Genomic DNA, 27,695 nt, shown 5'->3' on the forward strand with positions numbered 1-27,695 from the left:
ATTAAATCATTTTTTTTCTTTAATTTCATTCGGGATAAAAAATTCTAAATTTTTTTTAAGCAGGGGTGGTATATATATATATACGCTTCCAACACGAATCTGCTTTCTATTTTTTTTTTTGAAATAGTCGCTTCAACGTTTCCGCTTTCACGTATCTGCTTCTGATTCCATGTTTTTTTTTAACGTCAAACGGCCATTCTATTACTCAAGCTTGAGGTGGTCCGGAATAAAACAACCAATGAAAAGTAACTCCCTACGAAAGCTCCTAGCAGTCTTAGCTAAAATATCAGAAAGCTGATTGCGCACTCGTGGCACATGGGTGATTTTGAAGTCCGGAAAACAAATCTGTAGCGTCTTTATCTTCTCCAGTTCTGTCGCAAAGCTTGGCCACTCCTGGGGTTCATTTATCATTGCAATCAGCTCCTTTCAGTCTGTTCCAAAGCTCTGGCACGGCGAGTGTTGAAGCATAATCTCCATCGTCCATCGCAGCACTTCTACCTCCGAATGCAATGCTGATTCACATCGAGTGAAGTTCCGTGTTCCCATAAGTTGTATGTTCTCCCTACTATCCATCCAGACCCATCTACATCCACTAAAGCGATCAGAAACTGTCCAAGATCCTTCTAATAGGCAAATATTACCCAAGCTTAAGACTTGGTTTTCAACATTATTAATGGCCTGTACTTGTGGCGGTATCATCTCATTTGCATTAATCCAGGCTTGGCATTCACTCTCTGCGTATCGAACGAGTTCCAAAGGGTCTCTGTTTATACCCCTGAAAAGCTTATCATTGAGAGCCTTCCAAATATACCATATTATCCAGGGATAAGTATCCATGTCTTGGTCTGGTGCAATGATATTATTTTTCCTCCAGAAAAGATAGTCCATGTTTGTGTAGACGCTTGCCACTGGGAATATACCTGGACTTGTAGGAGTTGCCGATAAAGACCATACTTGCAAGGCTGGAGGGCATTCAAATATTGCATGAGTTACAGATTCATCTATTTCCCCACACCTTGGGCAATAATTATTGCACCTTATATTATGGCTTACTAGATTCCTCGTGACTTCTACCTGACCTGTTATCAATTGCCATATAAGATGCCACATCTTCCTTGGCGTTTGCAACTTCCAAGCAAAGGCTTGAAGTTTAGTGATACTTAGCTCTAATATTTCCTTTTCCTCTTCTTGCGTCAATAGATTTTGAGCAACCCAGTATCCAGATTTGACTGTGTATTGGCAACTCCTTGTGTAGTTCCAGCAGAAAGTATCACGGCGATGAGTAGAGCTTATGGGCATACTATGAATGAGTGGTATATCCTCAGGATGGACATAATCATCTAGTAATCATGCGTCCCATTCCTTTGATTCCTGATTAATGAGGTCACTGACTCTCATATTTAGGTGCATCACAGGCGCTACAAGTCTAGCTGGTCTAGCAGGTGTCGTTGGAATACACGGATCCTCCCACACCCTGACGTCATAACCATATTGAATCTTCTGTCTGATCCCTAGCAGTAAAAGCTTCCTTGCGGCGGAGATGATTGTCCACACATATGATGGGCTGCTAGTAGAGATCGCTCTTAATGGCGAGGTCGTCCTATAATATCTCCCCCTTAAGACTCGAGCAACCAGTGAATCAGGGTATTGGACCAGTCTCCATAATTGCTTTGCCAGTAGTTCTAGATTGAACTCATAAATTAAACGGAACCCAATCCCACCCTCTTCCTTTGGTAAACAAACCTTTTCCCATTTCGCCCAGTGTATTCTTCTTTTTGGTGGATTCGAGCTCCACCAAAATTGTGCAATGGCACTAGCGAGGTTTTCACAGATCTCCAATGGGAGCAGAAACGTCGACATAACGTATGTCGGAAGAGCGAGTAAAATGGATTTGATCATTACTTCATTTACCCCTTTTGAGAGCCATCTACCAGTCCATCCATTGACTCTATGCATCAGATTATCCTTTAGAAATGCAAAAAGTTTACATTTAGAGCCACTAATATCCTCTGGGATTCCCAAGTACTTTCCCATCCCTCCATCATTGTGTATTCCAAGTGTATCTTTAATTTCTTGCCGGGTGGCTGCATTAATCCTCTTACCAAAGAGTAAGGAAGACTTGTCAAAGTTTATACATTGGCCATATGCTTTACCATATGTCCTGACTACTTCCATTACTTCTTAACATTCACGGGGCTCCGCCTTATAGAAGAAAAGGCTATCATCAGCAAAGAGAAGGTGGGATACCGAAGGACATGCGCGTGTAACACGCATCCCCGTTATCTTTCCTTGGTTCTCTGCATGATTGAAAAGGCTAACGAGCGCTTTCGTGCACAGAATGAAAATGAAAGGAGACAAATGATCTCCTTGACGCATGCTTCTACCTAGGAAAATATTTCCTCTTGGCTTCCCATTCATAAGAACTTTATATTTGACCGACGTAATGCACCTCATAATCCAGGTGATCCATATTTCAGAGAATCCCATCTTTCGCATCACAGGTTCGATAAACGACCATTACATCCTATCATATGCCTTGCTCATATCTGTTTTGATGGACATCCTCTTATTACGTCCACTCAGTTTGGTTCGTAGGGCATGAAACATTTCTTGAGTAATTATGATATTATCTGAAATCTGTCTTCCAGTAACAAAGGCTGACTGGGTTTCCGATATCAATCCTGGCAAGACTTTCTTTAGTCTCTGGCATAAGACTTTAGAGACGATCTTGTAGCTAACATTACACAAACTTATGGATCTGAACTGAGCCGTATCATTAGGCTTCTGATTCCATGTAACATAGCAATTACCACGTCAATTATATCTTGTCCAAACAATACGGACATGTAATATGTTGTATGATAAGATAATATATGACTGCTGAATTTAACAAAGATTTAATTTGGGTACATACTTTGTATTTACAACGTTGCAAGGAGATGAGACAATAAATGTTTAACGTGTAACCCTGAAACCTTGATATAATTATAAAATTTTAAAAGCAATAAGCATGATGAATTACTGACAGAGATCCTAATCATCATTAAGATTAGGTTGTACTCAAGATCTAGTTTGGGGTTACTCGAGATGTCAAATATGTCGACATAAATAATAAGATTGACATATTTGTAAAGAGTAGTTTTTTTTACATAAAACTGTAATATTATTCAAAGAAAAAATTAATTTAAATGCCATACCGCAATAATACAATCAACATAATAATATATCTATGAAATGATCGGGCATGCTAATGAGCATGCAAGTGCATTCTGGGCCCGAGATATGAAGGAATATTTCAAGAAGCCATATACATTCAAGTTCAACAGACAGATGAGGCTACACAAAGGGTCGAACAGAACCAAGGACAGATTGTTGATCCCATTATGGCAAAAGGAAATGGACAGCATGGACCTGGAGAGCCGAAAGAGTGGATGGACACAGACTCCTGTTGTCGATCGATACTTCTTGTAATCTTTGAAAGATTGAGTTGTCCTCGTGACATTGCATACTCGACACTGAAGAACACCGATGTATCAAGTTATTATCTTGCCTAGATGTAGACAGAGAATGGAGTTAGAAAAATTCTTGCAGATAGATGATGGAGAACATCTTGATTATTTGGATTTTGATAGATAAATCATTATTGAAGATTTCTTGGAGCTAGAGGATTTCTTGGGTAAGGACTCGGACCTGAAACTTGACGAAGATCGGCACATCTGGAAACTGAAATTTGCACTGTCAATCCTTGCTATTGGAGGAAAATAGAAATTCTCGATTGTCCTTAATGATCTGGATTCTCTGCGAGGGGAAAGACAAGTGATCAAATAAATAAAGAAAATATGAAAAGACAACAAAACAAATTTATAGAAAAGTAGATCTTTATTTTAAATTTGCGTATGAGCGTCTGGAAACGAGACTTCAAAGGGAATCAAATCACATAGACAGTAAAACTTAACTAAGTTTGCTAGCATATCCGCCTATGTCAAGAAGACTTATGCAAGCCGCAGCTCGTTTTGGCGAAAGACGTAAAAGGACAAGAGAAAGGTTTCGATTGATTTTGAACTAGACCTTATGAAAAGCTGCCTACACCTCTTTCGAGGATCAAGCCGAATGTAGTTTAGTTTATAGAGTTCAGACAAGAGATCGAACTGCCTTTGCAAGTTTGTCTAGTAATCGAGTGCGAGAAATAGAAACAAGCATGTCAAAAATAATGCCTAAAGTTTCTAAGTGCAAAAAGTTATATAAGTCTAAAAATCATCTCCCTTCTTCTCTGCCTCGGATGTGCTTATACATTCCTATAGAGTTAGCCATTTTTACTTATTTCTTCGAGATTGGAGTTTATCTTTATGCGGAGTTATTGCCTTATCTTCTCAAAGTCTATGTTTATCTTGGAAACTTCACATTTATCCTCTTCTTCCATTCTTCCTTATCCAAGTCGAGTTAGATTGTCATTAAATTTGGGCATGTTCTCATTTTAACGTTCGTCGAGGTTCAGACCGTTTTGGGCCGTTTTACGACTTATAATCTTTATGATTATTCTCGGAGAAGCCGTTGATTGTTTCGATGTAAGTTTCCAAATTGTTGGTCCTATCAACCTATTAGTTCGTGGGCAAAGTGATGTTGAGCTAACCATTACGATATCGACTATTGGTTCGGACTTTTACGGAAAAACAAGTCTTCTTTTTTTTATCGTAAAATCTTAATGAAAATTCCGATTGAGACAAAACGAAAACCTTTTTGATCGAGATTCGAAGGAAAACGCAATGAAGGAGCTAAGGGCGAGCAGGAGTGGCCGTGAGGGAAAGATGGAGTTGGTCTCGCCCTCATGAAAAGATAGAGTTGGTCCCGCCCTGTCAACGAGACGGTGAGGCGAGATGGAGTTGGTCTTACCCTGACGGAGAGACAGTGAGGCGAAGAGGCTATGGTGAGGAGACATGAGGGGGAGGAGCCATGGAAGCGATGGGGAGAGAGCGAGGATCTATGAGGGCGAGGAGCCACAATGGCGGTGAGAGCGACAGAGTATTGTGAGGATTCTTATGTTCCCCTTTTTCTCATTAATCGCTTCGTAAGACATTCGAAGGTTTGATTTTCATAGACGTTTGTTTGAAGATGAAAAGGACCTCTCTAAGGATCGTTTTTTTTTTCTGTTCGGATATGAAGCCGATCATTTCCAACCAAGATGGAGTATACGAGGTTTAGTACTCAAATTCTTACTTGGGGGGGGGGGGGGGGGGGGGAGGGGGGGGTGGCCTAGCCTTTTCGACTTTTCTGATCTTTATTATTTTAAAACATATTTTCTAAGTAATTTCTAGACGTTGATTTTTCCATGACCGATTTTGACGCCGACAGTTAGCTCCCCCTGGCTCGTATATGGCTTTCTTTGGAGGATGATCATTCCCATCAAAGCCAATGGGTATAGCGGGTTTCACATCAATGGTTCTGGATGAAACGAAAGCGTCAGGACAAATGGAGTTAATGTTACTGCCGGTTCCACTGGGAAGAAGTGTCTCCTCTCTAAGGACTTCGGTTGGGGTGTTTCTAATATCACCAGAACGGATTCCATCCGATCCTTCTGCACCCCCTCTGCTACAGATCCTTTGGGACTTTCGAAATCTAGGTCTCGTTTTGGTTCACATCATTTGGGAATGATTATGGAAACCAAAGAATGATATGACAAACAAAGGGAATGGCCGTCGAATTTATATCTGAGATTACAAGATCTCGAGGTGATTACACTAATGGGAATAAAACCAATTTTACAAGGATAATATCCCATGAAAATCGAGGAAGAGTCGTGGTGTAATTATCTCCGCAAAAATAAGATTTGAGAATCTAAAATTTTTTGTCCTTAAAAAACAACTAACGAGCTCATTAAAGACTGGGATCATTGTTGTTCCTCAAATCTCCATGAAATACTGGTAGGGTTTTGAGGTCAATAATTGTACATGGTCTTGGGTCTTCAAGATTCAAAATAGACAAAACCGACAAAAGGACGAGTTCTTGTTCGAGTTAGATTCAAGACTGAACTATGAACCATCGACAAGTTAGGTCAAGGTTATATTCGCTGAAAGTCTCCTATATTCTTGGAAATAATGGACTGTTCCGGATATTTTGGAGATTACAACTATGAGATCAAGCGTGGAAGAAAAGGAGAGGATTTTGGAGGTTGCGAACTACTTTAACGACTATAAAAGGAGGATGCGAGAGAGGTAGAAGGGTTATGCATGTAAGTGCAAGATGCAAACACATTACGGTAATGCAAAAGATAAATCAAGAGACAAAATGGATACAAGGAACCAACTATGCTTTATTAGAAATCGCCTAAAAAATCTATTACAAGACTTGCTTATCAGCTTTACACAGCCTGTTAACACCCTAACAACTGCTACTGAAAGATTTCTAATCTACCCAAACTTGTCTTTCTGTCGTCAGTACTTCAGTATCTGCTTCAGCACGACCCAAGAACACCCCTAAGAGATTTTCACCATTCCTCTATAATAATAGGCAGTGTCTTATGGAATACACACGACTCCATAGCTTATTTATAGTGATCTCCACGTTCCTGAAAATCTAGTATCCAAGGAACATGAATATGGACAACTTCTATATCAATAAGTACACTTTCCTTTTCTTGAAATGCACTTATTCTTCAAGGCATAAACTTGCTCCCCAAGTTTATCTCTTGCCTTTTCTCCACGGTATAAACTTGCTCCTTAAGTTTATCCCACGTCAGCTTAGCATCTTGCGTCCACATGGTCTTTACCACTCCGCATGCCTCCTGGTTCACTCTCTGACACACACTGCCTCAGCAACTACTTCAACGACTACGTCAAGACATAAATCCTCAGTCTATCCTTCTCCATCTCAGCATATCTTGCATCCACATGGTAACCCACCACTCTGCATGCCTTATGTAGTAACGACTAATGCATCCATCATCAGTGACTTTGTCGTCTAGTTAGTCACCGATGACTATTGACATCTACAAGCTCCACTTGCATCTTCAATGCATGCACTTATAATCGATATCAAGCTCTCAACCAAGATACTTCGACCTTGCTAGTTACATTTTCCTTGATCTATTTTGGTTTCTGATTGTCTTTCATACACTTTATAACCCCTTAAACATCAACATAAAATTCATTGATGTAAACTTGAGTCTGATTATACCATTGTATTCTAAAGATATTGTCTTCCACAATTTCTTCTTCCCTGATTTACAATTACAAACACTACCAAATTCTAATTCCATGTGTGGATTTTAGGATCCACAATATGTGATCAACAACTTCAGGAGATTTAAAGTTTAATATTCAAAGTATAAAGGAAACTTTTTCTTATGGCACGGGTGAAAATCTAATATTTTATGATGACTAACGATATGTATTGTTGTAATTTCCTATAAGTATAAGTATTGTTTTTAATCTCCCATAAATAGTAATTTAGAAGTGAATTTTATTAGAGAAAAAAAAAATGTTCCGAATAATCGGTCTTTGAGGAAAAAAAGGTAAAGGCACAAAGAGAAATTAAAAATGATTCTTCTAGGTGCTTGAAATACTCGTCGGAAACACTTATCGTATTATTCAGGGTACAATAAAATCGTAAACACACACACATACATACATAAGCGCTCTTCAAATTTCTGAAAATTTTAAAGGAGATGTTGGGTTAAGCTCCCTGCTTACAGCGTCTCTCACAATGTGCTTTGTTTGATGAGCAGTATTTATCATGTCCGTTGTTGCAGCAATAACATTTTTCTATTTTCTTACAAGAAAATAATAGAAAACAGTCTTCTCTATATTTAGAAGGACAAGTAGATTCCGAGCACAGCGGAAAATTTAACTTGCTTATCTCAATACCTTTCACGTTTGTACCTATGTAAGAAAGAAAAAATCAGAAAATTTATAGAGGATATGGTTATGATATTTATGGTAACTGATGATAACTGATGAACAAAACCTAAACTATATGTGCATACACATACATTCTTGAAGACTAACAAGTGAAAAAAGACAAAAGATAGTAAAACTGGATGCCGACATTGTGAATTTTTTTCTTTCCAAAGAACCTTTGTGTTGCTTGGCGATACAAAACCTTAAACACACACACACATATATATATATATATATATATATATATATATATATATATATGTAGAGAGGTCTCTAATTAGGCAAATCTTTTGTAGGGTAATCCATAAAAACTGTAGTTAGATTTGTTGGACCATGTTTTCATATTGATTTTTAGGTCTTTTGTTAATTGCTTAGGATTCTCTATTAGATGTTTTTGTTTAAGTTTTGAGAGAAAATTGTCGTTAGGGAGAATATACAGGCATGTGTATGCGCATGTACGTACAATTATGAAGACTAAACAGGAAAATTCTCAAATTCATCGCTAAAATTAGTGTTGGCCTCAATTGAAATTCGGGAAATTTACTATTATGTTTTGTTACAATTTCTCCTATATAAAGATGATACATTGGAATTTCTTTCAATTAATTGATTTTACTATCTATATCATTAAAGTATATTTAAAAAGAAATTTAAAATTAAACATGACTTTACACGTTGAGATGAAGGAATTACTTAGTAGACACGAGGATCTCATCGATTTGCTTCAAAACGGACTGCTCAGACCTATTAGATATGACTACGAGCCCGATGGAATGACCATCTTTTGCTTCAAAGATTGATGATTTCCAGAGTCTACAGGATAACTTTGAGAGTGTGAACCTATATCATATTCCCCGGAGAGAAAATGGTCGAACTGACCAACTTGCGAAAGAAGCTAGGTCCAGAGGTGCAACACCCCGAACCAGCATAGCTGAAATGGTCAGCAATATCAGGACATCTGTCTCCAATCAAGGGCCAGAATATATGCCTTTCAACAAAGTAGGATCCTAGGACGCCTTTGACAAGAACGCACCGACATGAACTGAACCTCAAATGGAAAGATGAGGGATGAGAATTTCGAAGGGAAACCCTAAGAGCCCCCAAAATCATCACTCAACATTCACCACACTACATAACAAAAGCTTTACCTAGAATATCCATTAAAGCAAGTGCAATCGACAAGAAACAAAGATAAACCCTAATTGTGCTAACATGAGAACACGCCACATCATGCTATCTCCATACCTCTCATGGTGTCTCGTGAGAACTCACCACCTCACGCGGTCTCTGTGAATTCCACACCTTCAAGCGATCACGCCGTCTCCGTGTGATCGTGCTACCACACTATTAACTTCACACATGCCCGCTCAAGCAATGAATCATGCCACCTCACACGATCTCCACAAGATCCAACAAGAAATGATACGACACCTATGATGTACATACCTCCACCATGTTGTACCGGCACACATGTGCCATACCTTAAGCCAGCAATCACACATTCCATATCCCCAAACAATGCAAACACCCACATACAAGTCTTAATCATCATATTCGTTTTAGGAACCTATGAGTAGATCTAGGTATTTACACATTAAATGCAATATATATGGGTATATATATGACGTAGTTCATTTATAAAACAACTAAACATATGCTTATAGATAACACGAAGGTACAAATGATTTAGTTAGAAACTCGTACTATGAAGCGATAATGAAAAAATGAAGAATAGATCATATCAGTCCTCACCTTAGCCTTATATCTGCAATTAGAAATGGGAGAAGAAATAGATCGGAAGGTTAAGGGTAAGTGATACAACCAAAGATTCCAGATGAGGGATCTAAGATAAAACAGAAGAAGGAGATGAAAAAAATTAAATTTTAAATCTAAAATAAACCAAAAATAAATTGTAATAGATTGTCGATAACAAAAATACACTAATACCAAACCACATCAACTAATTTTGGTTCTCTCTATCATCGTTCAATTCATTTTCGTCATGTGACATAGTGAAATCTTCATCAAATTCTAAAAATCACAAATAAAAACTCAAATTACAAATGTCATATCGTAAGTGAGATTTACGATAAGCAGAAAATAAATAAAAAATAAGTAGAAGGACATACAAAGTCGACAGTAATTAAAAACAGAAAACCTCATTTTTATTTAGAGCACAAAACATATTTAATAAACTAACTAACAAATATAAGAGAAAAAAAGAAAAAGGTATTTATTGGGTCAACCAGTATTTCAGCCGGTAGCCGCGTTCAAGAATTTAACGGTTCTCTGCGGGTTTTATCAGGTTTATAAATCAATACTATTAAAAGGGAAGGAGTCATAAAAAATATATTTAGAAAGGTTGTTGTACCTATTCATTAACTAATTATTTTTGGTCCTACTATTAATTACTTTCATTAATTACTCTATTATACACAACTAATTAAACTAAGATGTTACAACAAGAAATGTGTGTTCCTATTTCTTCTCCGAATCTTCATTGCCATATTAAAATTTATTAAATAGTGATCATTCAATAAAAGTTCGTCAATAAATAATATACTACTATTGTCATTTTAAACGCAATTTATTTTATGCTATATCACCTTTTCATTATCATCTAATGGTAACTGAACAAATCCTTATAGCATCAATAATGAAACTGCAATCAAAACATACATTTATGTACATATTTATATACATATTTAAATATCAGTTTAAATATATAAAAATAGTTATAATAGTTTGGTCACCATAACAAAACAAAAAACTTATGAATTTCATTTAATATAATAAAATATATTTGAAATAGGAACAATTATAGCAGAGATAATAAAATTGAAATATGATTTTTTTAATAAATACCATTAAAATAAAATCATTCCCAAATTATACCCTTAATGAAAATTGCAGTTTCTCAAAAATACAATTTATTTTTACAAAGGATTAATAAAATTCATTAATGACATTTAAGTCTTTTAGTTTTATGCCTACATATACACCTAAATAAATCTATAAATAATGAGTCTATATATATATATATATATATTTAAAAGATATACTAACTTTAAATTTAATAAAAATATAAATGTATTATGACCTATAAATAAATTAACAAACATCAAAATATTATTTTCTTAAATATATATATCAATATTTAAAATAGATCATTTGAATATTATACAAATTTTTAATACAAACCAAAATCCTATATCCTACATCATATATATATACATATATGAATATCATTTTTTCATGTATAATGTCATTTTATACATAATATTGATATGACAATTACGAGTGTTCGATAATATTTTAAAAACTATCTTAAAATAAATTTTTAAATCTAAAATAAAAACACAAACTTATAATAGGTTATTAATAACGAAAAATAAACTAATATTTTCATATTAATAAGTTTTTTTATATTATCATTTTTTATTTGGATGACATAATAAAATTTCATCAAATTGTAAGGAATTACTAATTTATGTAATATTAAAAAAATATATGAGTAATTTAATCATTTTTAAGAAAAATACTATCAGATATTTTATGTTTTGTCGGATCAATGATATCAAATCACAGGTTAATAGTGAGTTTTTTGGTTTTTATCGGGGTATATCAGATTTTTAATTAACAAATTTTTGATTAAATCTGAACCAGTTTATATACAATATATCGGGTCTATAAGTTCAACCATGAATCTAGGTCGGATATGAAAACAAATCTTAAAACTCAAACATTATTATAGATCAACTACCATATTTCGAAGAAATACCGTATTTTGAAAAGAAAAAAAACAAATGATAAAAGGCTTAAAACTCAATTGTTATGGTTCGAAATAAAAATAATTGTAGTTTGTAAATCAGTTTTCCATCAATAAATGAAAAACAAACAAACCCGCACTTTCTAAGCGCGGGTCAAAATCTAGTAATTGATTTAAAAAAATACAAATCTGATTACATCTATACTATTAAAAGGGAAGGAGTTTTAAAAAAATTTACCTATGAAAAGTTGTTGGACCTTTTCATTAGACTTAACTATTTTTTTGGTCTCACCTTATATTTCTCTAACTATGCAATAATCAATTACCTTATATTTCTCTAAGTATAAAATAATCAATGCTCTTATTTATTACTCAACTTACTATGATACACCAAAAAATTATACATAACTCCATTATAGTAAAATATATCATCTTACCAAAACATGTCTCATGAATCCATAACCAAAACGTGACTGGTAAATTTAAATACCAAAACTATATTGTTCCTTGGTACCACCAACTTTGCAACATTTCACACTATCATTTATTTTTTTTACCAAAGACTTCACTCTATCATTTTTTCGTTGATCGAAATGTGGTTTTTCAAATTAATATGTTGACATTTCTGAAATATTTATCTACACAGCTTATACATCATAGATTCTCTTTGACTAACACTTCTAATAATTTTGACTATATTTTAAAGGAAGTTATTTTGCATACAGTTTAACAATTTATTCTAAATATATTGTTAGAGATTATTTTGTGTACTTTAGTTTAACAATATATTCTAAATATATATATATTCTAAATATATTGTTATGATGATTTTTGATAAGAATATATTATAGATGTGATTGAAAATTTATATTATTAAAAGAAAATATTTTTAAAAATATATTATAAAAGAATTTATAACATCTATATAAAACTCTTTATTTTTTATCCTACCATTAACTACAATAACTATAAATAATTTAAATATTTTAAATAAATCCTATTATTATTTCTCATTTTGTATGATACACTTCTCTAATTATTTTTCTTATTATCATCCAATGTTATTGTTGTTATTCAATAACGTTATATACATCATATATTATGCTCAAAGATGGATATATAATATTTAGATATCAATTATTAAAATAAAAGCATATATCATACAACATATTATATCATGTCATCTAACATTATATAATTCTAAATATCTACAAAATAAAATTTAATAAAAAACACTTTAGCAAATCATTTGTTAAAACAAAATTATATATATTTACGTTAAATTATTTTTTATTATGTTAATATATTAGAAGTTTCATTCATCTCTTAAAATATTATTGAAGATTATTTTTTTGCTACCATGTCAACCAAATGCCGGGTCACACTTGATTGCATGCTTTAAATTAACGAGTTTTCATTAAATCTAAACCAGCTTATGTACAAGTCATCGTGTTTACTGGTTCGACGACGGGTCCAAACTTGATATAAAAGTATTGCTCTCAGCTAATTGAAAATAATTTATTTTAAAATAATAAACGCACTGAGTCTGATTAATCCATATAATTTTTTTGAAAAAAGTAATCAAACGATTCAAAATATAATTACATTAAATAACTAAATAAAAATAATAATTTTTTTGATATAATAAAATTTTGTAACATAATAATGTATAACAAAACTAAAATACTAATTCATATCATATATTTTTATTAACTGAAAAATAATCCGCGCTTTTAAGCGCGGGTCAAAATCTAGTATAGAGTTAACGGGCTTAGCAGTTCAACCGCATGTTCTAGTCGGATTTTAAAGCACTGCTATAAACCAATGTTTTTGGCTATACATAAGTTTAGCCTAAAAAAGCCATAAAATAAAAAATGTGCCTATACATTTATAACCATTTTAAATTGAGGCTTTTCATCTATGAGGCTAAATAAGCCATGCTTTAGATACGAAACATTTGTGCATACTTTAGTTACGAAACAAATAGTGACGTGGTTTTAATTTTCTAAAAATACAAAATACAAATAAAAGAAAAATATTTTTATATATCAAAATTAGTTTTAAAATAATGCTGTTTTATTAAAGTGGTTATTGGTAAGTGAATTCTCATGAACTTTGAAAATTTTGAGATTCCATTGTTATTGGTTCTTGGATTTCAAAAATTTTAATAGAATCTATTGTTATTGGTTTAAGAATTTTCGGATAAACGAAATGGAAAACGAAGCACAGCAAATTGGGTTGCATATCCCCCACTGTTGTACTTCTTCCGAGTAACTTCGGTCAAACAAAGTTGATTTCTTTAGAATCACTTGAAACCTAAAACGGCTGACGAAGACTAAACAAAGCAAAACGGAAGATCATATCCATCACTACTAGAACGTCTTCTGAAACATTAGATTTCGGAAAAATTCAAGCGTCACTTCTGTAGAAACATATTTTGTGAATTCACGATATTTTTCTAATAAGCTTACTACGGAAAAAGTACTCAAACCTCCCTATGATCAATCCTACGGAAACGAGCAAATTTTTGACTAAATTTGGTCACGATAATTAAGCCCATCGCAGTGAGAGTTTCTGATATCAAAACTCAGAAACTAGATAGAAACTAGATTTGCGGAAAGCCGCAAAACGTGAGTTTTCCAAAAAAAAATGGCTCTCGTACTGCCAAACTCAATATTTTACGAAACGACTTTCGTAAAATTAAACTTGACGACATTTTACGGAAAATTTTTTGTAATAGCATTATTGCGGGATAACTTCCGTAAAATTAAATTTGAACACATTTACAAAACAATTCTCGTAAATAAAACACGAAAAACACTTCGACAAACTTCGATAAGTCAAACAGGATCATATAAAACGATCAACCACAATAAGGGCTAGGACATGACCAGTTCGCTCACAACTTGACGAACTGTGCACCTCACTCGGGTAAAATCGAGTCCATTGCTTCTTTTTCCTCATCATCTGCACCTCCTCACTTTGTTTCAAAGATTTCGTAAAGTTCCTTTTATACGAAAGACCCAATTAATCCAGTTTTACGAAATTCTTCCACTTCGAGTCAAAAACATCTACTCATAAAAATTTGATAGTATTTTGAACAATGTACGATGCGCACTTGGTCGTTCTAGTAAAACCAGTGGTTTGAAGAAACGAGAACAGAAACTTAGACGTTGTAATCTCTCCATCGGCTCGATATTCTTTTCAGATTATCGTTGAAAATTAACCCATATGATAATCAGAATCAAACTTTGCGAAGTTCTTTGATATTGAGTTGAAAGTGGCAATTCCTAAACGCCAAATAAACTTTCGATTAGAAGACACAAGGAGAAGAAGAGAAAAATGAAAAAGATGAAAAGGAAGAAGACCCGAATCTCCGATAAGACTAATAGAACTTAGTGGGGCTTATTAGATTAAGGATTTCATAAAAAAAAGGTTTTTTTTCAAATCCTCCCTTATTGAATATGGTATTTATAAAAACCTTTGCAAATCTCAGGTTATTGGAAATAGCATTTATAAAAATCCTATAAAATCTCCTCTTATTGGAATATATGGATTTTTTTTTAAAAAGTTTTTTTGGTTAATTAGAAAACATCATTTACCCTTTAAATTCAATAAGAGAGAATACCATCTACATAGATGGTATTTTAAAAAAGTCAATGAGAAGAGATTATTGAGGTGTCAGATTATTCGAAAACCCTATTCCTCTTCGTTCTATCCTTATGTGGAAGAAGAAGCTTGAGTTTTTTGTTTGGTCTGAGCATTATCCCTCTCCTTGTACCTGCTGCTTATTTACATTCTATTGTATTCTTCGTCAGAAAATTAAGCAGGAGATATGGTTGCATTGAATGTGAGATCCTTTCATCCGCAAGGGCCTTGACAAATCAGTAAACAGAATTGTAAAGTGTGAAGTTTTTCTCTTAGTAATTTTCAAGGTACAATTCTTAGCTACCGAAATTCTCTGCAATTAGAAACCTTGGCCTTTATTTTTGTCTTTTGCTAAATGGGTTGTGATTCACATAGGTTTTCTTGATGTAGGTGGTTATTCTAGCAAAGTTAGATAGATTTTACTTCATGTATTATTAGATTTCCATTGTAATCGCACTTCTAGACCAACGTCATGTACAATTTTGTCTTTAGAACGCTCTGATATACCATGGTTTTTACCACTTTTAGGCTATGGTATAATTGATTTAAAGAGTCTATTATATGTGTTTGAAGTCTACTTTAAATATTTTCAGGTTCATTTAAGTTTTGGGGAACCTTAGAGATTTTAGACCTATTTGAGGTGCAAAAATGTGCAGATGTGTTAGAGGTTTAGCTGTGGATGAAGGGCTTACCATGGTGAGATTGAGATCATAGTTGGGAAAAAGAAAGAGCTTTTAGTTATATTTCCAATTCCACTGGTTTGAGGTCAATCAGGATCCTAGATTAAAAATTATGCTCATTTTACTGAATAGTGGTCCGTCCAACTCGCGAGAGGAAGCGGTCGAGAATCAACAAGTGTTGACCGACACCACTATGATGACAATCGAAACTCCTCCAAATCAGCAAACCAACGTTTTTTAATGAAGTGTTATGAATTTTAACTTTACCCCAAAGTTCCCTATATTTACAGAAGACCGTAGTACGTGTTTAAACCCTATATATATTTCCTAAGCTATCCATCTCTTTTTCATTAGCTTCTCTCCGTAGATGCTTGGGAGCCTTTTCTTTTCTTCTCCTCAAAGTATGTCCCTCAGTATCCTGGTCAATAATCATAGGCTCTGCTGCATCCTCAGATTGCTGGTTGTTGATGTTTGTTGATGCCTCTAAAGGTTTAGATGGGTGTCTGTGTGCATTCAGTCTGGCCACATCGATGCTAGGTAGCCGCACTCGGTAGGTGAAAAGTGGGTGTCGATCACTTCTGGAGAACTCTTGTCGATCGTTTCCTTACTCCTTATGTCAATCGGATACTGATTGATGTTACCGATCGATATCGTCCGTGGTCACCCGGTAGGGTTGGGGTAGATGAGGGTGTCAAACCGTTAACTCTTCGTGGGTCATGATCCTCATTATCTCGCAAGATACAACTAACTCCAGAGATGGTGTCGATCGATGCTTGGCAGGATGTGTCGGTCGATTCTCGTCGGTGCTCCTCTCTTGGTGTAGATTGACATCAGTGTGAACTGCTGAAACTCATAGAGCTTTCAACTCCAGAATCACCCTCTTGAAGCTTTTCCTCCTTAACCACCTGCCACAAATCATTATCCATGATGGCACTCACCTGGTGTTTTAGTGCTTCCTCTCTTTTTTCATTAAGGCTTAAAGCCTCTTAACAGCTTCTCCTGTCTGAACCATCTGAGTCTCCAACTTCTTCAGATGTGTGCTTAAAGGTTCAAACTTTGTGTTCAGGTTGGTGTAAACAACATTTATCTTCCCATTGAAATCCACTCTCAGCTTTTGCTGACCCTCCAGAACCTGATCAACCATCTTTTCCATATTGCTTCTTGGGTCTGTGGTGGTGGATTCTGATAAGATGAACTTTCATAAGCTCTGCCGTTGCTGTTGTTGTAAGTGTGGTTGTACCGTTTTTGGTACTGTGAACTCTTCTTGTAGTTAACCCTCTGATTGTTGTCAAACGAGTTCTTGTTTCCGCCCTGGTTTCCATATCTCTGATTCTGAAAACACCATTGATGAAGTTAACATCCTCCACGTCACCATCATCATCGCCAACATCTACAGCTTCTACATCCTTTGCAAAGTTGGCATGCTTCTTAAGAAGCTTGTGAACACTGTCCAGCTTGGCCTTAACATCATCCATCTGTTCTTTTCCAAAGATAGTAGCAAGTTTCCTCCCCTCGAAGTCAGTGTTCTTGGTGCTATTATCAGATGCAAAGTTCTCAATAAGTCTCACAACCTTTTCTGGATTCCTATTTTGAAGTTAGTGTCTAGAGCCATCTGGTATCCCAAAGCAACGCCTATGAAGAAGGTACTAAGCAGTTGTACCTCATTGAATCCATGGTGTGGAAAATCCCTCTGATATGACTTGACTCTGATTCATAAGCTTTTGAAATACTCTGTAGGCTCCTATGTGAATGTAGCAATCTTGGTTCACAAGTCCTCAACACGTGCCTCATCAAAGAAATAACGAATGAATGTGTTTTTGATGTTAGTCAAGGATGTAAGAGATACTGGTGGTAACTGCGTAAACCAGTGCGAACTATCTCCAGCAAGTGAGTACTTGAAGAGCATGCAAAGAAGATAGTTGTCAGGGACTCCATTGAATTTAAGGGCAGAAACCAAATCCTCGAACCGCTCCAGATGGTCCATATAATGCTCATATGGGTGACCATGGAAAGGTGTTTATCCCACAAGTGTAAAGTACTGAGGCTTCAGTTCGAAATCGTTCCTCTGAAAGGTAGGGGACGAATTGCAGTTTTTTTGGCGTAGTATTGGTCTGCACTATTGTAATCATGTAACGTTCTGGGTCAAGCAGCCTGTACATTCTCCTCAGCTACAGCGTGAGGAAAAGGAAATCCTAAGCATACAAAGAAAAGAAAACTGTCTAAGAAAATATGCCTATTTGGTTATGGCATTCACATATCGGTTCATAACATGTGACAGATTTTTAAGCGGGAAAGATATAGCGTTAGAGAAAAAAATGTAGTGTTAGAGCAAAGGTGTTTAATACCCGTGTCTCTTTTGATATATAGAATAATTTGTTGGTTTTAAAATAAGGTAAAGGTGTTTAAAATATCACACTAGTCTTTAGGATAAAACATGCAACTCTCCTCACAACCCTGTCTTGAACGGAACGCCAGTAGAAGGCAACCATGAACCACCAGCGATGAGGCTTCCCACAGTAAACCGGGAAGCAACAGCAGCATTGGTTATGGCGTGGAAGCCTTTCCACCGGACACGCCACCTTGTAGAAGAACCTGGTCCGAAGTTTTTATACTCTCCATAGAAAACTGTATTGAGAGCAAAGTTGGAACCTCTTAACCAAGGAGACCATCCCAAGGGACTTATTGAGTTATCTATATAGGTCTTCATGATTGTAACACGCGAATACGCTTGCCACGGTCGGCCTAAATAGGTTTTGTAAGCTCGAATCACAGGCCTCAAATCAGAAGCAGCGACTATCCTTGAGCTATGGATGGTTATACCTGTGTTCTGAAAAGGGTCACCACGACCCTGAGCGGTTATAACGTTGGCTTGGCCATGCAGAGGTCTTCGGACAAGAATCATGCAGTTCTGAAATACGACAGCTGCATTTCCGAAGATGAAGTCTATGGTGCCTGAGATGTAACATTCTCTAAAGAATTGACGTTGCGAGTGAATGAAGAGAGTGTCTTGGAATCCATGGATACCGACACGGTAGAAAACAGAGAGGTCAGAAGATGACCGAACAGAAACAGCTTGGCCGCGTAATGGCCCTGCCGTGTTGATGAATGTCATGTCCTTTGCAACAAACCTTTGGCCTCCAAAACCTTCAGTTGACAATAAACTTATTTGTATCATAAAACGTATTAATTAAATCGAATTTAGCCAAGATATTAAGAAGGTAATTTACCCGCTGTTGCTGAGTTATAGGTGGTATAGCCACCCTTGACACTTCTAGCACTGGTGATGATTGTTTTTCGTTCACCGTCGCCAACGAGCATGATGTTGTGGTTATCGTTGCCAACTTCAATGTTCTCTCTGTAAACACCTTTCTTCACATATATTACGAATCTTGACTTGATTCTCCGTCTTCCTGCGAAGTTTATCGCAGCTTGAATTGACCGGAAATGGCCGGACCTGTCCTGTGCCACCACTAGGTGGGGTCTCGATTTCGCTAAAGATGCGGATACGAGTAATCGTCTTTCGTGTCTTGAGACCCAGCTTGGGAAATATTCTTTGTGGTTAGCTTGATAAACCAAACAAGTTGAAATATGGCCATGTTAGATAAAGTCATCCACTCATCTATATTATTAAAAAAAAAAGTATAAAACACAAATACTTTTTATATAGGTGTTTTGCCCGCAATGCGGGCTTAAACATTTTCATAATTTTTGAAAAGTTTTTTGTACACTATATTCATTATACTAAAATAAATTTTAAAATGACTTAATATTACAATTTTAATTATATAATTAAAAAATTTTATTTGATTTATATTTAACTATGTAATATATGTCTTTAAATTTTTATTAAAAGACTTTTTCAAATAACAATACAATATATATATATATGTATAATTTTTTTTAATTATATTTTTAGATTTTGGATAATTCAATTTGCTATTTTTAATTATTTATTAAGAATTTTATTTGATTAATATTTAGTTATATAAATCATGTTTTTAACTTTTTACTAAAAAATTTTTTCAGATAACAATACAATATATACATAAATTACTCTCTTTCAAATTATATTTTTAAATTTTGGATAATTCTTACTTTTATTAATCTTAATCAATTATCTAATCAAATAAATTAAAATTTCTTTTTTATTTTTTAATTTAGTTATACATTTTATTTGATTAATATTTAGTTATATAATTCATTTTTTAACTTTTTACTAAAAAACTTTTTACTAAAAGACTTTTTCAGATAACAATACAATATATACATAAATTATCTCTTTTTTAAATTATATTTTAAGATTTTGGATAATTCTTACTATTATTAATTTTAATCAATTATCTAATCAAATAAATTAAAATTTTGTTTTTATTTTTTAATTTAGTTATACATTTTATTCATTAAGGGTATAAACGTTATTAACCATTCTAACTTTTAACGTGATTTTTAGATTTTGGATAATTCAATATTCTATTATATAATCAAATAAATTAAAATTTCATTTTTATTTTTTAATTTAGTTATACATTTTATTCATTAAGGATATAAACGTTATTAATCATTCTAGATTTTAACGTGATTTTTAGATTTTGGATAATTCAATATTCTATTTTTAATTATATAATTACAAATTTTATTTGATTAATATTTAGTTATATAATTCATGTTTTTAACTTTTTACTAAAACACTTTTTCAGATAATAACAATACAAATATACATAAATTATCTCTTTTTAAATATATTTTCAGATTTTGGATAATTCTGACTATTATTAATTTTAATCAATTATCTAATTAAAATTTCGTTTTTATTTTTAATTTAGTTATACATTTTATTCATTAAAGGTATAAATGTTATTAACCGCTCTAACTTTTAAAATGAGAGCTCGATTCCAAAAATTTATTTCGCAAATAATAGTATATATTTTAGAACTTATTTACACTGGAATGCCACTGAGTAAGTATTGAACATATATTTAAGTATAATAAAAGTATTTAAAATACTATTTAAAATTTTGCGCTTTGTATTTTATACTCTTCGACATTAATCAATTAACAATGCGCTATTATTTATATGAAAATATATTTAAGATTATATATTTATATGTTAATCTATATTATATTTATATTATATAAATGATTCTTTTAAAATTTAAGTATCTTTTATTGTTGTTTAATTTGATAAAAAGATAATAAATGCTAAACGTTAAAATTAGGTAGTATCTTAGTGGCATTAAAATGTAATTGAATTGTTGTTTTAGTTTAGATCAATTTAGGAAATAGTTTATTAATTAGAAAGGAAAAAACATACTTAAATATAGGTTTAATAATTACTCAGCAGCATTATAGTATAAACCAGTTATAAAATTAGTGGACATTTTTATTCTGTAATTCTCTTTTAACAATAAAGATATAAAACAATTTTATTATATTATCTTAAAATTTTGATTCATAAAAAATAATACATTTGTGCTAGTACATGGGTTATATTCTAAAATTGTGGGTAATACAATTGACGGTTTACCAGATAAATGAAATTATTCAATATAAACTATAAATTATTGGGTTTAAAAACATCATATTAGACAATTATTTGATACGAGTAAATTAAGAAAATAATATATTATTACTTATACTAATAAATATTTATTTTATAAAAATTTAAAATAAACACTTCCGCACCGTATATATATATATATATATCCCATAGAGTGTAAATTAATGCGTCTGATTGATCTGATTACGTGTGTGTGTGAAACGTAACACTTTATTTTCTGTATTACCAATCGTTGCAACATAATATTATTAGGGGAGAAAAATAAGCCGTAACAAAAATATCTTGACAAATTCGCATATTCGTAAATGAGTAACTAACCACTAAAGTTAATTATGATACTAAAAAATAGAACGTACCAGTCTTATGATTATGTTGCTTCATGAGAACTCCATTGACGGCCAAGCAGTTTCCAATCAAATCCGACAAGTTCTTGTTGGAGATGGCCGGCATGACGAAATTTGAGACTTTCAGATCCTCCGCGCCAGACCGGCATGTCTGGATGTTGGTTTGAGCCGTGCTGAGCCACGTCTGTGCGTCGAAGTCTGAACACTTCACATCACTAGAAGCCCCCGGGTTAAGTCCGTTGAACGTCTGGTTCAGCTGAGTGACCGTATTTTCAAATAGCGTTACACAGTCTGACCAAGCGCCTTTCTGTTGGTTATTGGTGCAGCTCTGACCTAATTTAACTGTTTGAGCGTGTGCAATGACGGCTTGGTCAAGTGCTACATGGACCAGCATTCGCAGAAACTCGGACCGAAACCTTGGTGGTCGGCTAATGTTGCGGTCTGGGCTCTTTTGGAAGTAGTAGGTGCATGTCTTAGCGTGTGGAGTCTTATTGCACCACCATGTCATGTCGCCGGAGATAGAGCTGTTGTTGATCGGAGACGATGCGGCCGCTGGACCAGGGGATTGAGCTGAGGTGGTTGGAGGACTGGTGGTGGGGCTTGCGAATGGTGTGGTTTCTGGTGGTGGGGGAATATTATGGTCCCATGGAGAAGGAACATTTGCTCCAACGGTGAAGCCACGGTAGTTTACGGTGGAAGAGAATTGTGGCAGAAGAAGAAACGATGCCAAGAGGCATATGTGGAAGATGCCTCTTACCATTTTTTGAAGTTCTTGGATATGAGTTTGTATGGGGAATTGTGAAATTTCATGGTGTGATGTCTTAACTAATTAAAGGGTTATTATTTTATATATTAAATTAAATAATATTTGTGTTTATTATGAGTTTGTGTGTATGTACTTTGCAAGTGATTGTTATTGGGGTGAACATGATGATGTGTGTTGTCTTTGCTTGGGATTGTTTACATTATGATATCGTGACTCATTTTCTTATTTAGCAACCTATGATTATAAAAACATAAAATATCAATCCTATATATAGATGTCTGTATTTGATTCCATAATATATTTAGAAACCCTTTCAATAATCTTTTCACTTTTATGTTCCTATATGATTATATAATTTATATTGTACAATTTTCCAATATATGAAACTAAAAGTTAAATCAACTTCAATGTTCCAAAAAGGGTTTAAACGGCGACAATTTTTATGAATTGCTTAACTTCTAAATCGTCTAAGAATCATAACATTTTAACAATAAAATTATACTAAAGTTTTTCAAAAAAAAGAAAAATTATACTATAGAATAATAATATGATAATATGATATAAATTATTGTTTACAAATCAAAATATTTATATTATGTATTTATTAGTATACTAACCGCCGAAAGCACATCAACGATACCACCTGCTTGAACTTCTCCATTTGAACTCCTCACTTGGAGCTTGAGATATTTTTCACAGGTTGGACGCTGAGGCTTCTTAACGAATGAATATTATGTAATGTTTCAAGAATTTAGCCGATTTTTCGTGGAAGCTGTCTATGGAAATTTTGGATATTCTGCAAAACTACGTTGAGCCCCTTATGGCTCTCTACGAATACTGACATTATCTGACATCTTTATTTTCGTCAGCAAAGTGTATTCGTCCCATGGCTATGTTTAACGCAGTTATATGGTCTCTGGGATCTGTCTCGACGGAGTACGGTGGGATCTGTCTCGCCGAAGTACGATGGGATCCGTATCTTTTCCATTTGATGGATTTTGACCTCAATGATTCTCTTCTTAAAGGGGGATTTCAGATGCGCTCCAGGCTCAAAATTCGTCAGTTGGTGGATCTTTGAATTGATATATTGCATCGAGATCAGGAGGTCGGCGATTTACAGGTTTGTTATGTGCATTCTTCCTCCAACCGTAGAGTTTTCAGTCTGGAAAAGCTGACTCTTTATCACTACAGGGCCACTGACATCGCCAGCTGGTGGCGTGATGACAACGGTTATGACCGCGAGACGCCCGTTAGTTGCCTTATTGGTTTCTTCTTGCTGAGAAAGAAGGTCCATGATGCTTTTCATCATTTCCATCATGGTTGCATCTTCTGTGGCCGGAGTCTCTTCTCTGTTGGTTAAGTCGTCGGTTCTCATACTGATCTTCTTAGCGTTACTCTGAATAGTCCCACGTGGACACCAACTATTGAATATGAGTTTGGTCGGCTCTTAGGAGATGAACAAACTTTATTGTGGGTAATTTTGAACACACTTTTTATTGATCAATAAGAAAGATTAAAATGTTGAACGAGAAAATGAGTTGAAATATTCGGCGAGCATAAGTGAAAAGGACAAGTTCAGTCAGTGAGAGTAAAGAAGAAATTCTAGTTCGGCGTCAATTTGTTTGAAAGTGTATTTCTCTATTCTTCCTAATGCCTCACATCCTCTCTTTATACCCATGACTCTTTTTCCGTTTGCTCAAAAGTCGACTAGACCTAATAAGCTGGGCCGAGTCTTTGGGCCGAGCTTATGGGCCGAGCTTATGGGCCGAGACTTTGGGATGAGTTTATGTGCCGAGTCTTTGGGCTGAGATTAATGAGCCGAGTCTTTGGGCCGAGCTCTTAGGCTGATTGTAATGTGTTAGAGTCCTTGAGAGCCGATCTTGGCTGCTTGGCTGAGTCCTTGGGCAGAACTTTTGTATTCGGCATGCTTTGTGGAGGGATGCAATCCCTCTCCAACATTCCCCCTTCTTTAAATTCACTCAGTGTCACGGGATGAATAGATCATGTACAAATATCTACCGGTTGGCTCTGTCTTCTCCAAATCACTGATGATTTTTTATGGCTCTCCAAGGTGGCTCCTGGTCTCGCTATCGTTGATTATCTGCACTCTGTAACTCTTGCTCACCATTCCAAGCCATTGCAATTCTTCTTCCTTGCCGGGTGTTTTTCAAGCTTGGAATCACTGTGACCTCACACTACAAGAAAACATCCGCATACTGAGGGAAAAAATCGTCGGTATGTCGTCGGAATAACGCTATTCCGAGGACATACCGACGAAACAAGTCGTCGGAAATATCTCCTCGGAAATTCATATTTCCTCGGAATTCCGTCGGATATTTCCGACGAAATTCCGAGGAAACAAAATTCCGAGGAAACTCCGAGGACACAGAGTTCGTCGGAAGGTTCCTCGGAATATACCGAGGGACGTCTTCCTCTGAATATTTCGATGGAATTCCGATGGTCCAATCCTCGGAAGTTTCGACGAAATATTCCTCGGAATGTTTATCGGAAAATTTCGAGGAACTTTTGTCCCTCGAAAAATTCCGAGGAACTTTCTTCCCTCGGAATATTCCGAGGAATTTCAGTCCCTCGGAAAATTCCGAGGAATTTTCTTCCCTCGGAAAATTCCGAGGAATTTCAGTCCCTCGGAAAATTCCGAGGAACTTTCGTCCCTCGGAATTTCGAAAAAATTAATTTTTTTTAAAAATTATTGTTATTTTTAAAAATTAAAATTTTTAAGATTTAAATTCTAAAATTTAAAATTAAAATTAAAACTGAATAAAACATAAAACATTAAAACATAGTAGATAATATTCAAAGTTAAATAAAACATTCAGAGTTTTTGGTAAAAAAAAAAACTACTGGTCTGGAATGTTCGGGAACACCTCGTTCGGGTACATCCTCTTCATCATCTCCATCATCTGCTCGTTCAGCCTCTTCTGGGTCTCATAGCCCGCCTGTTGAGCTGCCATCTGGGTCTCCAACGCAGATATCCGATCATCCTTGTCCTTCAGCTGAGCCGTAAGAACTTCTGGATCAACATATGCCGGTGGTGCAGAAGAAAGAGCAGCCGACCGGGAGCGACGACGCAAACCGACCAAACGTCACTTTTTCTTTGGAACCGACTGAAATATAAGTAACCAAATTTAGATAATATAAATTGATGATAAAATAAAAATCAAGAAATAATTAAATTGAACTTTAAAAAAAAAAACTTACCGATTCAACGATTTCGTTGATTCGAACCCGGGACAAGTTGGTCGAGGCCGTCGAATCGTCATCATCGGTTTGAAGCTGAGACACTTCGTCATACACCTGAGTTTGGACCAGGTCGACCACGTCCCTCACAAGACCATCATCAATCTGGCCGGTCTTCTTGTTGGTATACGCCCTTTTCATAAGGGCGAGATCATCAACCGGGTCGCCCTCATTTTCTTCCGCCTTGAAAAAAAATAAATTAAACAAACATTAGAAATTTGAAAAAATGCACAAAAAATAAAATTCCGAAACTTAAATAATTGAAGAAAAAACGGTTGAACTTACCATGCGATCCGCCAGAGTGGCAATAGATTGAGCACCCAAGTTATGCTTGTAGATGCCCTTCCCTTTACGGTCGCTCCTGCGGTTGTTAAAGTTGGTGGAAGAAGTTTCTTTCGTCTCTTCTTTATCCCAATGCGCACACAACTCCTTCCAGACCGTGTCGTTCATCGACTTTGGGACCTTTTAATTTAAAAAAAAAAAGTTTAATAATTTAAAAAATAGTTTAATAAATTAAAAATTGTTAATAAATTAAAAACTACCTTGTTTACTTCCCACTTCTTCTTCCACTCGTACATCTGCTTCCCATAGTTGTCCATAACTTTATGGACAAAATGGTGATAGATAGAGAGCGTATCATCGGAATTCCAGTTGAATTCTTGCTGAAATAGTTTAAAAATAGTTTTTAAGCACAAAAATATAAATAGTTTAATAATTACAAAAAAGTTTTAATAAATAAAAATAGTTTAATAAATATAGAAAATAGTTTAATAATTACAAAAATAAGTTTTAATAAATAAAAAATAGTTTAATAATTAAAAAAATAGTTTAATAATTAAAAAAATAGTTTTAATAATATTTAAAATGTCTAATAAATATAGAAAATAGTTTAATAATTACAAAAAATAGTTTTAATAATATTTAAAATGTCTAATAAATATAGAAAATAGTTTAATAATTACAAAAAATAGTTTTAATAAATAAAAAATATAAGTTAAAAATTTGAATACTTACCGCAAACTGACGAAACCACAAATGCTGCTTCTCGAGAGGGAAGTGAGTGAAAGTCGGATGTCCCTTGTCGAGGGCCGAGTACATCATACGGTTGATCCATGCGCTGATCCCGTTCCCGGATCGGTTGAACCTAATAAAAAAACAAATTATTAGAAAAAAAAACAGTTTAAATAAAAAATAGTTAAGAAAATAAAAGTTAAATTACCATGTTTGACCATGTCCATGTGGATACTCAGTGAGATAGGGAAGATGGTCACGACCGGGCTGTCGAACCAACTCCGCAACACTCATCACTCCCGGAGGACCCGGAGGAGCAGGAGCGGGTGTAGCAGCGGGAGCGGGAGCAGCAGGAGCGGGTAATGGAGAGGGAGATGTATGGTAGGAGCTGTGGGGCGAAACGGAATCCTGAACATGGCTGGACGAACCCCGAGACTGGCTCCCCATACCACCCCGGCTACGACGCTGGCGAGGCCGGATCTGATCATCATTAGACCTGTAAATTAAAAAAAATAGTTTTAATTAAAAATAGTTTTTAATCACAAAAATATAAATAGTTTAATAATTAACAAAAAAAGTTTTAATAAATAAAAAATAGTTTAAAAATTAAAAAAATAGTTTTAATAAACCCCAAAAACAGTTTAATAATTACAAAAAATAGTTTTAAAAATATTTAAAATGTTTAATAATTGCAAAAAATAGTTTTAATAATATTAAAAATGTTTAATAATTTCAAAAAATAGTTTTAATAATATTAAAAATGTTTAATA

General features: G+C 34.5%; 2 protein-coding genes across 2 annotated transcripts; both read right to left on the reverse strand.

The window, feature by feature from the left end:
• Window positions 1-1,347: 1,347 nt before the first annotated feature.
• LOC108871274 (uncharacterized mitochondrial protein AtMg00310-like) lies at window positions 1,348-2,175 on the reverse strand. The gene has a single exon (XM_018657580.2). The coding sequence runs from the start codon at window positions 2,173-2,175 to the stop codon at window positions 1,348-1,350; it is 828 nt and encodes a 275-aa protein (XP_018513096.1).
• Window positions 2,176-16,440: 14,265 nt separating this feature from the next.
• Window positions 16,441-25,416, reverse strand: LOC103873981 (probable pectinesterase/pectinesterase inhibitor 33). Its single transcript, XM_009152391.3, has 3 exons — window positions 21,903-25,416; window positions 19,217-19,552; window positions 16,441-19,133 (listed from the first exon to the last, which is right to left on the reverse strand). Exons 1-3 carry the CDS (start codon window positions 22,648-22,650, stop codon window positions 18,436-18,438), a joined length of 1,782 nt encoding a protein of 593 aa, XP_009150639.1. The 5' UTR covers window positions 22,651-25,416; the 3' UTR covers window positions 16,441-18,435.
• Window positions 25,417-27,695: the final 2,279 nt, after the last annotated feature.

Source organism: Brassica rapa, chromosome A01 (assembly GCF_000309985.2).
Source record: "Brassica rapa cultivar Chiifu-401-42 chromosome A01, CAAS_Brap_v3.01, whole genome shotgun sequence".
In the NCBI taxonomy this organism is placed as follows: domain Eukaryota; kingdom Viridiplantae; phylum Streptophyta; class Magnoliopsida; order Brassicales; family Brassicaceae; genus Brassica; species Brassica rapa.

Coding starts and splice junctions, on each gene's coding strand:
- LOC108871274 (XM_018657580.2), bottom strand. CDS start 2,175: ATGGAAGTAGTCAGGACATATGGTAAAGCATATGGCCAATGTATAAAC.
- LOC103873981 (XM_009152391.3), bottom strand. CDS start 22,650: ATGGTAAGAGGCATCTTCCACATATGCCTCTTGGCATCGTTTCTTCTT. Junction 19,553..21,902: donor GCAACATAATCATAAGACTG/GTACGTTCTATT, acceptor TGGTTTATCAAG/CTAACCACAAAGAATATTTC. Junction 19,134..19,216: donor CTATAACTCAGCAACAGCGG/GTAAATTACCTT, acceptor TGTCAACTGAAG/GTTTTGGAGGCCAAAGGTTT.